Source organism: Candoia aspera, chromosome 14 (genome assembly GCF_035149785.1).
Source record: "Candoia aspera isolate rCanAsp1 chromosome 14, rCanAsp1.hap2, whole genome shotgun sequence".
Classification (NCBI taxonomy): domain Eukaryota; kingdom Metazoa; phylum Chordata; class Lepidosauria; order Squamata; family Boidae; genus Candoia; species Candoia aspera.
The window spans coordinates 10,990,519-11,006,328 of NC_086166.1; the positions used below are offsets into that span (position 1 = coordinate 10,990,519).

The 15,810-nt window shown below is 43.4% G+C and overlaps 1 protein-coding gene across 3 annotated transcripts in view; it reads right to left on the bottom strand.

Moving 5' to 3' along the window:
* CAPN15 (calpain 15) overlaps positions 1–8,739 on the bottom strand; it is a 79,542-nt gene extending 70,803 nt beyond the window's left edge. The window contains exon 1 of one of the 3 annotated variants that reach the window (XM_063315258.1): positions 8,676–8,739. Coding sequence is in view for 1 of the 3 variants with exons in the window: in XM_063315260.1 (XP_063171330.1) it covers positions 7,838–7,851 (14 nt within the window). In the remaining 2 variants the exon portion in view is untranslated. Of the gene's footprint in view, positions 1–7,837; positions 7,981–8,675 lie in introns of those variants that run through there. The other 2 variants (XM_063315261.1, XM_063315260.1) reach the window with 2 other exon arrangements.
* Positions 8,740–15,810: the final 7,071 nt, after the last annotated feature.

Genomic DNA, 15,810 nt, shown 5'->3' on the forward strand with positions numbered 1-15,810 from the left:
CCTATCTCAAAACAAACCGCTGCAAGCACAGCTTAGCTAGTTAACATGTCACTTAGAGTATTTCTAAAGATTTACTTTCTTTGAAAACCTTATTTTATGAGTGCTGGCAAGTTGTTGGTTTGTTTGCTTGTTTTTTCAACAGCCAGAGAGGAGAATGGTAAAGCTTAACATCTCTTGGGAAGGATAAGGCAAAAGCTAGCCTATTTAATTGATGGAAGACTTCCATGGAAAACCCAGACTTTAGCTGGGATCATCGTTAACTAGAATGCTGCTTTTGGGACACAGTGGAACTTTTAGGAACTTTGCTGTCCAGAGCGCTAGATCACCAGCTCTAATATTAAAATGTAAGAATAACCAGACCAACAGTGTTTTATAAGGCTTTATGGGGAGAAAAAATGAAACCACAAAATCAGGAGTACCAAACCCTTAAAACATCTGACTGGCCATTTTCAGATTTTAAAGCCAGTTCATACATCACACAAAGCGACCATGGGATTTGCCTGGTTTTGGCTGAATCAATAGCATAATCCCAGTCACCATGGTTTGTGGTGCAGTGTGTTATTGATACCAACTGTGATTAAACAAACATGACCTACCACAATGTGTAAACATGGTCTATGTGTGTAAGTTGAAAACAGGCATGGCTTCTTCAGCAGTCATTCATCTCAGTTCTGATAGACTGAATTTCAGAGACGGACTACAGCATTCTTCCCTAACCAGATGTTCTGGCACCACAATACTCAAAATTTCTTTTGCTATGCTGGCTGGGAATGCTGGGAGTTCTTACTTATTTTATTTATTTAATAAATTTATATGGCCACCCAACTCACACACAGTTCAAAACGACCTGAAAGATACCAAGTTGGCAAGACAGGACTAGAGCATGTTTTCAAAGCAATCCCTGGAGCAGCATTTTGTTGTAGAAGTTTTTCGATTTTAATTTTAATTCATTTCATTTCCAAAATTTTATTCTGAAAACAAAACAAAACAAAAAGATGACTATTTGGGAAGCCTGACTTTCTTTGTCAGCAATCATCTGAATATTTTATTTATTTATTTAAAAGACTCCTACAGCCTCCCAGGTGGTTAAGAGCCTTCTGGATCTCAAGGAGAAGGGTGTGCCACAGGGCAGGGGCTGCAATAAAGAAGGCATGCTTCCTCAATTCCATAAGATGGCAACATTTAAGGGAAGGAACATGGAGTGTGCCTACTCTATCCAACCTGATGGAACAGGCAGAAACCCTCAGGGAGAGGCAGTCCCACAGATATCAGTAGATTATATTCCTAGAATCAAAAATGGCATGCAGAGCTTTTGCATATCCGAGCCTTTGCATCTTCAACTGAAGGACTACGAGCAATATGTCTGTGTGTATGAAAGTTTCCAAGATTAAAGCTAAACAGTGTTGGGCTGGAAGAAGCAATGCTTTGTCTTGGCTGAGTTCTCACATTGCACAAAACTACAATGCATTTTGCTTGGTTCTAGCTTAGAATGTTGTATGAATCCAGTTACTGTGCTTTGTCAGCCATGAATAATGGGTTTATGCATTCAACTATTAGGTTTGGTAGCTGCAAAACCAAACTACTCTATTCCCATGAAATGCTTTAAAGGCACTTGGAAAGAAATTTGAGCAAAATAATTTGAAAGCATCATTTATTAGGTTTCTCATTTCAAAACTCAACCATGAATATCCGCCCCTGTCTCCAATATACACCTTGGCAGAAATAGAATAACCTCATAACTCAGTATAAATTCAGCTACTGGTGTTAACCGGTGCATGCTGAACAGATATAGCAATAGGGGAAAAAAAACAAATCAGTGGAAAGATTGCTACAAGCTAGTAGAATCCAAAAACCCAGAAAATCTGTGAAAGTTGCAGCATTCTATCAAATTAAAGCAGTTTCTCAATCCCACTCGGTATGGTTGCTGGTTTAAAGCAAATGTTGCCCCTGAGCCAGACATCAACTTGCCTGTCCTTCTAATTACATCAATATACATGCCTTATCTTTGCTGTCAAAGCTTGTTTTTTTTCTTTTTTACTAAAAGAGCAGCAGTCTTGTGTTACACCGAGGTGGGGATGGAAACTCTTTCTTAATGCCGGATCACATTCTGGATCCAAGTCCACCTTCCAACATTCCTCTTCTCACCTTTGATTTATGGGGAGAAAAACTGATTTCATAATACAATTATCAGAAGAACAAGATAGTCCTTCCATTTCTTTCATCCTGCTCCAGCATTTGTACTCTTTTACTCATTTCCTTTAGCCTGACCTCCAGTGAATGGGACGCTGGAGAAACAAGAAGGGAGCCTCTCTTCTGGGGCAACCCGGACATTAAAGAGAAATAAGGAGGGTAGGCAAGTACTAATGTAGGTGAAAACCAGCTTTACTGCCAGGCCATAGCAAGCAAATAGCTTCTGTGCAACCACGTAGCCTCCAAACGAAGCTGCAGACATCAGCGTAATAATGGAGAGGCTTGGATTTTGGTTAGAAGAATTATGTAAGAACAGCCAAGTAGGGCAGAATAGCCAAGCTGCACCACAAACTGGTCAGGTCCACTCCCAGAAATATTATATTATTTCTATTCCATCGGCTGGAGGAAATCTGATTCTTAAAATAACTAACGGAATGTACAGCCAATATAAGTAGCAATTAAAGGGAAAGATCATGTCTGAACTCACGCATATTGTACTAAGCCACAAGGTGCTTTGTTTGGTTTTGGCTTACTGCTGCCACTGTGATACAGAAGCAATTTATGATTTGCTGAGCCTAGCCAATTAGGGTTTATCCAATGATCCATAGTTAAACAAACCGAGATGGAACAGACTGTGGCTAAAGTGAGTCAAAAATTGCTCAGAAAAGGATTCTTGGCAGATCTGGACCTACCGTCCTCAGCAACGCAACTTGGTGGCTGGAAGGGAGGGAGCAGCGGGAGGAAGAAAAGAGCTCAAGTGAATAAGGGCATACTGGAATAGTGGACTGTGTTATCTTTACCTCAGTAAAAATCAGAATGATACGGCAATTAGGGCAGGACTAAGATTGTGTAGAGCTCCAAACCTGGCTTTCTTTAATTGAGAAGCTCACTGGATGATCCTGAGGAAGAGGGGGAAACACCATATGCTGCTGAGAGCCTTTTTAAAAAGGAAAGGGATGGACTACTAATTACGCCTTCTTTACTTAGAAGACAGAAGTTGGGTTCAAGCAACACAGGAGGCTAAAAATCAGAGTTTATACGCCACGCTAGTTGGATCCACACCATAGCATCACAGAAATGTATCAGATTTTGGTTAGCGTGTTGTATGAACCCAGCCAAGGTCCAGCGAGCCACAATGAAGCACTTCCATGCACCTGAGGCTTTTCTGTGTAAGAATTCTGTTAACAGAGAAGCTATTTCAGAATAGAAAATATACACTACAGAGAATATAGACTTTATAGTCATATCAGAACCCAATTTAATACATCACACTGTATGGAAATGAACTCTGATAGCAAGCCATCTCAAAGGGCTCCAGATCTACACAAATGGCATGGATGCCTCTTGTTCAAAATAAATAAAGTGAAGAGGAAGCCAAGTGGGACAGCTAAAGCTATTTTTGCATTAAAAAAAACATGTCCATGAGAAGCCTAACTTTTTTGCTCTGGGTAAGAATGCAGTAGCTTCCAAACAAGGAACCACAGCATCAAAATTCTTTTGTAGTTCAATAGGGCGTTCTCCTAAGTTAGTGTACGTAGTTAAGTGACTCAGATACTAAGCAGCTTAAACTAGTTATTTCTCATGAAGCTATAAAATTTTTTCTTGCCATTTTTGGATCTATAGCTTCTATACTTGGGTACTGATAAGCAAGACTTGGAGGAAAAAAATAATAAAGGGACAATGAATCACTTCTGAGAATTTTTTCCTGCATTACCCAACCTCAACAGCCTATGCCAGTGATTAAACCATTAACCCCGGTGTGTTGGCAAATGAGCTAGTTCTTTAAAGCCAAAGGCAGAGGAATTTAAAAAAGAAACCTAAACAGAAGGATAAAATAAATCCATTGTCTAACTCAAGTCCTTTTAAAAATATATAACTATTTCACACTTCACAAGCCTTATTCCGTAATATACTGGAAAAGCAAACAACGCTCAAGGGTCAGATTTGAAATTCCCAAGAGATTTAAATGGTGGGCAAAGAAGAGCCATCTGTAGCATTCCAATGTGATGTACAGGATTTGGAATCTCTCACCCCATTCAAATACTATATGGCTACTGACATGTATTAGCAATGCCATAACACACAGACACCGTCTACCATGGGATTCTTGAAATGCTTCTTTTGATTTAGGAAAAGAGAAACAGGTCTAACTAAAGACTAACATGGCATATTATTCATCAAGAATTCGCCTTTCCTTTCCTGAGTTAAGGGCATGTTCAAAGGGGTTTATGCCTTCTATCCCTCACAACTATCCTGTTCTGTGAGTTTGACTCAGTGAAGAAACATGAAACTGCCAAAGGCAACTCAAAAGCCCTAATGGGTGAACATGGACTAGAAGACAAGCTACTCCTGTTAGCTAGCCAAGACAGACTTCTATATCACTCTGGCTGAAAAAAAATTTGGGGACAAATGAGCCACTTTTGTAACATAAAGAGGAAATGCACCAGTCACTAATACTCCATACTAAGATATGTATCTTTGATTTAGTGGAGACTGTTCTTCAAAAACTCTCAGCACTGAAACCACCTTCATTTTCTCAAACTAAAATCAAAGATTAAAGGACCACACATTTTATAATTAAGCATCGTGTTTACAGCTTGTCTCAACCGGGCCAATCATATCGAGATCTATAGTATCACTTATAGAAAGCTGTCACATATCTCAATACTGCCCTAGATCTCAGAAAGAAACAGTGAAGTAGACACTAGCTCCTTCAAAAGATGGAGGCCATACTGCATTCTGGAATCTGTCAAATTTAGAGAACAGACAAAGGGAAGGAGAATTTCTGTTGATCATTTTTAAATAGCCCCTCACAATTTCCCAGCAAAATTGGCACAGGCACAGTTGGAAAGTTGTAAGTGTCATTCTAGATAGTGACAGTCTGCCAAAACTTCAACTTTCACAATATAGAGAAATTCAAAACCAGCCATAATGTAGTATCTTCATTAGGATCAACTGATACCACCAAGCACCAATTAAGAGCAAGTTTCCCCATTCACAAAAACTGAAATTTGGAGGAGGTGGAATTGCTCTATGGAACCACCATGCCATCCTGTCTTGGTTTTTTTTTTTTTTTGGTAAAGCAATGCAATTACCACTCTCCATTACTGCAAAGCCAAGAAAAATATTTTGCAACTATATCTGAAAATAACACACAGCATTTCAGTAGCCAGCAGAGAAGAACAGTTTTGTCCATTGGTAATGTATAATACAGTGAAATTTGAAGATATTTTTCCATTGGTTGGAACCTTGTTATAAAATAACCATAGAACTCTGACAAATCTTTTGCAGTGAACACTTTTTAGAGATCTGATGACATTCTGTAGGAAAACAAAACCAGAGTATCTGTATTTATAAATAGTTATCGGCAAAGCTGCTAGAAGTCTACTGTTTGTATTGATAGCCTGTGAGTTACAGGCTATTGTAAATCAGCCCACTATTGTGTAGACTAAAGCTTTAATGTAACTCCACCACCTTAACAACAACAGAACAGGGGCATCTCCATTAAGTGCAGATTCTTCCCCATAAAACTAAAAGAATTCAGCAGAAAAACTCAGGCAGGGAACCCAATTTTACTTTGTACTTCTGGCTCTGCCAGAGTCTTCATTTGACTTTACAGCAAGCCACACCTTCATTTGGCGCCTCCTCATATCATCCAGGTCAGAGCAACATCCCCCTGTCTCAAAGCAGGATTTATGCCCAGTTCATTCCTGTTTGGGAATAGCAATAGCTCTTCAGAAGGGACGAGGCTTAGCTTTGCTGTGGCTTAGTTAATCACATTCATTAAAGACAAGTGCAAGGAGGCACTGAAGCAGTAATGGGTGCGGGTGAGTGAGGTTCCTAAATTGAAAGGTACTTTGAAAGCACAAATGCACAGACAGCAAGACTCCTTTAAAAGGGAAGCATGACCTTTTTTTGAAAACTCACACACAGGCCTTATTAATGTAAGTCACAAACCCCTCAAGCAACCATGTGAAGGTTGAGAGAGGACCAACAGTACTTCTCCCTCTTCTTTTCCTTTTTTAAATTATTATTCCAAGATTTATCCAGGGTGTTTTGATTGTCATCTGTTGCAAATCATTTCTGTTCCCTCCCCCCCAATTTTGTTTGTTTATTCTTACTCATATTTTCCCAGGATATACTTCACTCAGTATTATTCAGGTATACAAAAAATTAATTCTGAAAAGAGTACCTCCTTCTCTGACTCTTTAGCAACTCATCATCTATCCCTGAAAAAATATATAGGAATGTCAGCTTAAATAAAATCAACAGGAAAAACGCTGCTCATTTCTATTTACACGAACACATCCACAATTTTGTTCGAAAACCTATCCTGTCTTGTCCAATTAGTCAGCAGCTACTGTTTGGAGAAAGGAGAACAGTCACATTAAAGTGAGTTCTTCAAGATGTGACTAACTCCAGCCTAACCTGGCGGCCTACATGCATTTCACACAACAACTCCCAATAAACCTAACTGTGGTTTGCAAGCCAAGGCTGATGTCACAATCTAATACATCTCACTTTCCACAGATGTCTAGAAAGGCAGAGAGGCAAGACACTTTTCTGTAGCTTGCTGGGTGTACCCCAAAAAGTATGTGACAAAGTCAGCACATCCCACAATTTACCTGGGACGGCCATCTCAGCAGAGAGCTAGCTAATGGGAGCAAGGGTGTATAAAGGAGCAGGTTTATGAAATAGACTAAGCCCATGGTAAGATTAAACCCAGTCTTCCCCCAGCTGAGTGACCTCCAGACATATGGACTTCCAGAATTCCCTAGCAGGCATGGCTAATACTGAGAATGCTGGGAGTTAAATTCCACACATCTAAGGAAGGTTGCTACCTCCTATTAAAAAGGGTATCCCTGAAATTGCATCCTTCCCAAAATGATGATGCCTAAATGATGGAATCTTACCCATGATAAGCTTGTCTAACTCCCTCTTCATCCATTTACAAACAGGTTCTTAAAACTGTTTAAATTCAGTGGACTTTTTTTTAAACTGCCACCAACGTTAGGCTTTTTAGTTTGCTGTGCAAATATGGCCCTCTTTTTTGACATTTTAACTGCTGTTTGTATATTATGCTTTATAGTTTGGCTTGTTTAAACATTTTTATGACTGTTTCATTTCTCATTTATAAACCACCACAAATTCCAGGGTTTTCTTTTTTTATCACTCAAGAGTCAGAATATAAACATTCATTCAGATGCTAAAGCAGGAAGAAGGCAGCACCGACAGGACCCCATACATCCATTGTGGGGCTTCTCTACCTGATAGAGAAGAATAATAGAGAAGCAAGTGTGGGTTGGAGCAGTGTTTCTCAACCTTGGCAGCTTGAAGATGGACTTCAATGCCCGAATTTTCCCAGCCAGCATGCTAGCTGGGGAATTCTGGGAGTTAAAGTCCACCCATGTTGGCTGGGGAATTTTGGGAGTTGAAGTCCACTCACACTAGCTGGGGAATTCTGGGAGGTGAAGTCCACCCATCTTCAAATTGCCAAGGTTGAGAAATGCTGGGTGGAGGGAGGGAGCCAAGACATTTAAGCAGCTTCAGCGAGGGAAAAAAATCAGTCTTATTCCTTTTCATGTATGTGTGTGTACACACGCACACACAAACTATGCCAACTCAAATATTTATTTATATACCCCACCTTTTCTCCAGCATGCAAGGTAGCTTCTACAGGGATCGCCTTTCACGTTGTCCCAGCAGCAATCCACGAAGCAGGTTGCACCACGAAGGAGGGACCGGTTTCGAGTCACCCCAAGACTTCCTACGGCCCAGGGTGGACTGGACCCTGCTCTCCCCACCTCCCAGGTACCCCACTTCCTCTCCATCTGGAACTTTCCAGGCTCCCACCGTCCCCCCCAGCCCTAGTGGTTTGACCCTGCTGGCTGGGGACTGTGGGACCCGTAGTCCAACACCCTACACCTGGAGGACACCCACTTGGCAGAAGGTTGCCCAGGCGCCCCTAGAGACCCCCCCTCTCCAGCTTCCCCTGCAAGAGCTCACTGGCCCAACCCCCTCTTTTACCCCCCCCCCCAAATTCGGTTCCTAAGCCAGCTTTCTCAGCCTTCCGGGGCATGACCCCCAGAACGTCCCTCGCCAACCACAGGAGGGGGAGGGCGCGTGGGAGTGATGGAAGTTGTAGTCCACCCCATGGCGGGGGAGAGAGTTGGGAAAGGGGCCGGAGGTGGGCAGTGGGCACCCTGGGGAGCTGCGGGGGGGGCAGTGTCCTCCCCCCAGGCTATCCCGGAGGAGAAGCCCCCCCCCTCCTCCTCCTCCTCCTCGCAGGGCAGCCCTGCCTCCTCTCAGGCTCCGAAAAGGGAGGCTCTGCACCCCCCCCCCCGCAGGAGGGCACGAGCGCTCCCCTCTCCCCCCACCCCGCCGCGTTCTATCTCCTCCCCCCGGCTCCCTCGCGCGCGTTCTCATTGGCCCTCTCCCGTCTTCCTCCCCCTCCCCCCCTCCCGGGGGTCGCGCGCTCCACTGACCGTTGCTGAGGGACGCGGCGGCGGCGGCCGTCGGAGCGTCTCCCGTCCTCGCTCTCGCTCTCTCTGCCGGGCCGGGCGGCTGAGTAACTTGGACCCCCACCCCCCCTCCTACTCCTCCTCTTCCTCCTCCTCCTCCCACCCCGCCGGGCTGTCGGCCGCCTCCCCCTCGGCAGCCCGTTGGCTCCGGCTTGGCTGGCTCTTTCTTCTTCTTCTTCTTCTTCTTCTTCTTAACCTCCCCCTCAACCCCAGCCCTCCTTTTCTTTCCCCTCCCTCCCTCCTTCCCGCCTGCCTTCCTCCGGGAGTCAGGAAGCCGGCCCCTTACGCCGCTTGCGTAACGTAGCGGCGCCACGCGGGGCGAGCCGCCCGCTCTGCGGAAACTGCGCCCAAGGTTTCGTGAATGCCGAGGTGAGACTACAAGCCCCAGAGGGCCTGGCGGGGCGGGGCGGGGGCAGCCGGCGGATGTGCCGCTCGAAGGCGGGAGGGGCACGGCGGGAGTTGCGGTCCGGCTCGGAGGAGGAGTGGGCGGGTTTCGTCCCCACCGCTTTGGGAGGAGGCCGAGAAAGAGGACGGGGCCAGGACCGAGGAGATCGGGCACCGCGGGGCTGCGCGGGGCTTCGCTGTCTGTGGTCCCGAGAAGGGAGGAGGACTGAGCCGGGGAGGCTAGACTACAACTCCCAGGGTCCTTCGCGCGGCCCGCAAGCCGAGCAGCTGTGCGGCCACTCACGTGAGTCTCAGCTGGAAGCAGAGGCGGGGCAAAGCGATGCGGTGCGATGCGCTGCCCGAGGCAGCCCGGGCGCTTCTGCAGTCGAGAGGCAGGAAGCGCCCCCTTCCCCAAATCTCGGCGAAAAGCAGCGCCGAACCGCAGCCCCCAAAGCTCAAAGAGGAGAGCGGGGCGTGCACAACCCCCCAGAAGAGGACGACAAGCCCGCTCCCAGCCTCCCATAGGTACCCAAGGCGACAGAAATCTAAGCAAGCCCAAGTCCAGGGGGAAGTCTCTCTCCCGCCTTGTATTGCCCGCACCCCCGGCTGTACTTCTGACCCGTTCATGCCTCACAAAACGCGTGGTTCTGGGTTTGCTGGCGGCCTGAACCCAAGTACGGTCTGTGGCTTGGCGTATTGGCTCAACCCCTTTAATTGCACATATTCAGATATTTCGTGCTGAAGCAAGCTATTGCCCGGCTTGATGGGAAGCCTGTTTCTGTTTAAGATTGCAATGCTGTGCAGAAGTACTGGTGGGATACCTTCCAGACCAGTTTCTCAGCCTTGGCAATTTTAAGACGCGTGGACTTCAACTCCCAGAATTCCTCAGCCAGCCTTGCCATAGGCTGTATCCTAGAGCTGGGCCTCTTGTCATACTGCCTGCTTTCTTTTATGCTGCCCCCCTCCACCCACAACTGTTAAAAAAAATACTTTAGAAGACTTCCACCTAGTTCCTTCAGCTAGGCAAGCATTTATTTTGATGTACTGGGGAATTCTGGGAGTTGAAGTCCACGCGTCTTAAAATTGCCAAGGCTGAGAAACGCTGTCCCAGACAAAGGCAGCACTGCAGTTGGGAAAGGCAGATGTCCTCCAAGACAAGTAGCGATGCCAGCCCCACCCTGCAGGATCCCTCTACTCCTGAATACTTTTCAAAGCTCTCTTATGACCCAATCATAAGCTGGAAATAAGATACAGGGTGTTGAAGTTGATTCCACAGGAAATAGGACAAATTTAGAGACAGTGCATTTAGGTTTGGGGCATTAACGCAGCAGATACTATTTTCATTTCAGAATTCATGCGCATGCTTTTTATTTCTTCAAATCTGTTTTGTCTTTGTTTTTATTCTATTTGTTAAATGTTTTTTCCTTCTTTTCCTCAAGATCAAGCAGCATACATAACACTTTTCCCCCCAGTATTTTCCCATCTCTTCAGTCTTTTAAATCTAGAGACCAAATTGATGTTACATCTTTGCATATTGTGGGAAACACATTGCTTATGACAAAATCTATTTCATTAAGGTTTTAGCCCCATTTGATCAATCAGTGTCTGTAGATCTATATATACTTTGCACATTTTACTTTACGATGTATTCGTTTTCTTTAGTATTATTTCTGTTGTTTTTTTTTACTTTGCTATACACTAGCCAGAGTCCTTTTTAATCCATGCTGCAACATTTCATTGCAGGATATATTTGCAATATATCATGGTGCTTTGATGTCTTTTGAAACATGATTTAAAGGTTATGGTATTTAGAAAAAATTAAGGAATGAAAATCCTAAGAAGTATATAGATGAATGCAAACATGTCCAAAACCTTCAATAAATTGAAAGATTCAATACATTCAATAAATTTCACAATGGATTTGTGATTTGAGATTTTGTGATTGACTAATTTCTTCTCAGTATCCATTCTCTCTTCAGTGTGTTGTACTCCACACACAGTCAGCCAGATTCATGGTACTCAGCCACAATATTCATACCTATACACAGGGTGTCCTTGCATAACATGCTTTACTGATACTGAATTCTATCTCTGCATTGACTTATAAACTACACAAGTAATTTGGGTTCTCACAACACACTAAGTCACAAAAAACTAATGAAGATTAAAACTACTGAAGTAGTTGCTGCATTAATCTAAGCCTTTAACTGACCTGGGTGTATTTTGCAAACACTGCTAGAGAGACTATTCACATACTATTCTTGTTCTTGATATTAGAAAAAAAAACTTGGGGCCCAGGGAAGAATAAATGTTGATTCACCAACTCTGTGACAGGTCATATGCCAGGCCTCAGACCTATGTTCTTGGTGCCAGTGGCTACTAAGCGCCAGAACCTTTGCACTAAGAGCTGCCTTATTCCCAAACTTCAAGTCCATCTGTTTGACAACATGCTACAATGACCACATTCAAAGTCTTTCCCAGGTCCTCCTAAAGATACCATAGGCCAGTGTTTCTCAACCTTGGTAGCTTGAAGGTGTGTGGACTTCAACTCCCAGAATTCCCTAGCCAGCCTTGCCATAGGCTGTATCCTAGAGCTGGGCCTCTTGTCATACTGCCTGCTTTCTTTTATGCTGCCCCCCTCCACCCACAACTGTTAAAAAAAATACTTTAGAAGACTTCCACCTAGTTCCTTCAGCTAGGCAAGCATTTATTTTGATGTACTGGGGCCTGAGCATTTATAGAAGGCTAGTGGCTTGGGCAACATTTTGGAAGCCCAGGCTGATTTAATGTTTGAGTGGAGAGCAAAAGCCACAAGGAGCAGAACTGTCAGGTATATAAGGTTTCTTAAAAAAAAAACACAACACTTTTAATGATGGACAATTTCAGGGTTTTGATAATCACACTATCAACAATAGGGCAGGCATGGAGAGAGTCTCAGGGGCCATTAAAAAAAGGGGATGTGTCACATCTAATCATGATAGACTGCCAATTCCTGCAATAGAAGGTTCCAACACTGATTTGTAAGTGTGGCTAGTTTGCTTTTTGTCAAGTAGATCTGGTTTTTAGACAATATAAACCATTTTAAATTTTGTATTTTACTAAATGTTTATACTGCTGATTACCAAAAGGTCATTGTTTACAATAAAATCAAAATCAACAAAAATATTAAAATGATTATAATTGAACATTAATTTAAACTACCAATACAAGCCTTTTAAAGTGCTAAGAGGTCAGTTCTCTTAATTTGAAACAAATTGCCTTGCAAATATGTATGGCCTCTGCCTTCAATTTAACAGCAAGGTGAGGCTGGTAATTAATAATTTCATTTAACGGGGGGGGGGGGCAGCAGAAATATGTGAAGCTATAAAACTCTATTTGCAAAGGCATTACCCTGAAATAACTGCTTTCGGTTTTAAGTTGCTTGCAGTGCTTAATGTTAAATGAAAGTGCAAAGCAGTTTACTTTTCAGGGAGGAGGAGAAACTGAATTAGAACTGTATTGTCATCAAAAGCCGTGTGGAACACAGTAAGCAGGAGCTTCCGTACTGACGCAACACATGCAGGGTCAAGCCAATAAGCCTTCTCAGTCTAGGGTGGGAACAGGTTTCCTTCCTTCTTTCCTCCATAATATGGCAAGTCTTTCCCAGAATCTTCAGCTGGCATCAGCTCTCATCCCCTTTAGCCCATTTACTTCACGAAATACAGGAATAAAACATTGGTGGTCTGTTGTACCAGTTGTTTCTACTGCTTGTTTCCATTTTCCAGATCAATTCATGGAAAGGCATTTGGAAATCGGCAGGCATTTGGAACATTTTAAAATTATATTAAAATTTTACAGAACATCATCACAATTCATTCCCCATCTAATTTTATTAAGTTCTATCCTCTGAATTTAGTGTGTTGGTTTTTTTTTTTTTCTTTTGGTCACTTGGCACTGGCACATATGTTGCCACCTTCTAAATGTACTGTTGACTGTCAACTCACCCCAACATTTTTATTTCTGGTTGATAGAGTAAAACTGAATTCTGTGGAAATTAATGCTCAACCAAGCCTTCAGATGATCAATGTGATTTCTAATCAGCTCTGCTAGCTCCAGCAGTTACCAGACTGAGTTCACAGGTCTGTTGGGAGCAGAAGGAAAAATACAGTCTGGCAGCTTCTTCTTACATTCCTCTTTATCCACAGAAGTCCTGCCATTAGTACAAGATGGACATTAAAAAGTTTGTTGCTCTGGTTGACTCAACATGTCGATTTATAATCACTGATGTCTGTGCCAGTGACTCTTACCTAAGAAAACAAATGTGTAATATTCATAAGTACATATAGGCTGCCTTGCCTATATGTACTTATGAAGAGAATGAAGGAACTCGTTCTCAAGTGGTGGATGTATAACTTGAGAAATGCCCAGATCCAGAAAAGCTGAGCAAAACGTAGTACAACCTCCTTTGTCTTGAAAAAACGGTCCAAAACTAAATTTGAAATCTTAAAAACGTCTGGTTTCCAGTGCTAATTCTTCTTTTGCTAGCGCTCTACCACCGACTTCGCCTGCTCGCTATCAGCAGGGGTGGTTTCACGGTGCTTGACGTTGGGTTTCTTCCCCTGGCTCAGGGTGTCCTTTAATGCTCCTTGACCCAGAGATAAGGATACAATTATGGCAGTTGAATGTGAATGTTATACATGTGGTTTGGGTGGCTTGTACACCGAGAGAAGCAAAGAACAGAGCAGCCTTGTATGCTGAAGAGTCCACTCAAAGACAGCCTTTGACCACATGGCTACCTATTTAATGGCCGGTAGGCAGCACCTCCCCGTACCCATTCAGCTTCCCCGGGCTCCAAAATAAAGGCTCCACATTCGCACTGTTGTTGGCACTGTGGCTGTGGCGAGCCCCACCAAAGGAAGCAGCGTCCACAAGGGCAGACGACCATGCGCTGCCGGAACAGAATCCAGGGACACCAGAGAGGTTTCACATGGGTTTGCACTTCAGCAGCAGCAGCTTTTCCGTCCTGTCTGCTTGGAGAGCAGCAGCGCATTGCTCTTTGTTTTGCGCTGATGGGGGGAAAAGTCAAGACCTGAAGCTCCCAGTGAGGTTTCAGTGGAGAAGCTGAGTCGCTTTTATTAGGCAAAGCCCTTGCACAGAGTCAAAGTAGGGCCCTGTTCAGACCTGGCTTGCTTATTCTCCAACCTGCAGTCAGAACCTGAATGTGATTCTGTGCTCCGTCCAGTTTTAACTCTGGTCTCCCATCCACTCCTGACTGTAGATCTGCTCACCACCAGCATGGGCTTCCAATTTAAAAAAAAAAATTGCCCATCCCTGGCCTAAACGGAGCAGCAGCATAAAAGCTACTATTTACTTTCATGCATGATAAGAACCTGCACAGAAAAAGCAGCATCTGGGGCCAAATTCTATCAGCAAGCAGCTTCCTGCATCCTCCTATGGCAGGCCCAGTTCTTGCACAGCTGCTTTCTTTTTGAGACAGAAATGCTAGAAACTTAAAATCACTGGAACAATTTGGCTGTTTTCTGTTCATGTATAAACGGTGAGAAAAACAGAGCAACCAAGTAATCTAGCCTTTGCAATGAAAGCAGTAAAGAGGAAGAGGTTGAGAAGAAATAAATGGAGGTGTTCTCTGCACCTGTAACACATTTAAAACGGGATAGAGGAGAAGATGCATGCCTCTGGAACCCCTTTCTGAACCTATGCATTTCAGGGGAAATTTTGCTGTCAATTTCCATTTTGAAATTGTAATGGGTTTTTCAAAACATGGCCATTTCAAGTCATAAGGGGAATTTCAGAATTCCAGCAAATAATGGGCTTTGAGAAGCAAGGTAAAGGAAGGATCCTGCTCAAATGGTTTCACCTGAGACCTTTCCTGTCGAATTCTATGGCAGAGGGGTTAAAATTTGTGCATGCTTTTAATTGGGAGATTAAAAACTAATGCCAGAGAAACTGGGAGAAAATGATGCCAAATAGCAAAATCCAGCACTATTCTCATACACATCCTGCAAAAGCTCCTCTAAGCTGAAACCATTTGGGGAAGTGTTGTCCCACACATTTGGAGGTCCCAGGCCAAGGAAAGCTGTCTTCCTATAGAATGAATGAATTTACCATACATCTTTCAGTTACTATACTGTTTCAGTGCTTCCAAGCAGGTAGTAATTATTCTGTATTGTTGGCCAGCTTACAAGCGCTCCAGATGAGAACAAGCTTAGCCTAAGCATCCCTCTCATGACAAAATAAATAATATTTAAAATACACACCAGATATGGGCGCAGCCTGCTGTTGCTGTCAATTAGCTGGCTGCACTTGAGCAATTACATTTAAAAAACCCTCTGTTATTTTGCAGAACTAAGGACAGGAAGTGTAGAAAACAGGCCTTTCTTTTTTACACCATTGTCAGAAATCTTGGTCTATTTAGCTTGGATTTTGTTACCCTGAAGTCCAATAAATTAACAGCGGCAGATATTCTGCAGAAGTAACACGAAAAACCACATCTAAAAATTCAAGACTATTATCCATCTGCCGTGCCTCAGAAATCTAACTTCAAAGAGACTAAATGCAAATTACAATAGTGTTTGACACACAGCACCAAATCCAAAAGTCTATCCTAGAGCTTTAAATTTTTGAAAGTTTGTATTTCCCCTTGAAATCTGAACTTTACTTTTCAGAGTCTTAATTGACTGGAAATATATACAGCCTTTGACAAGTTTTCCCCAAT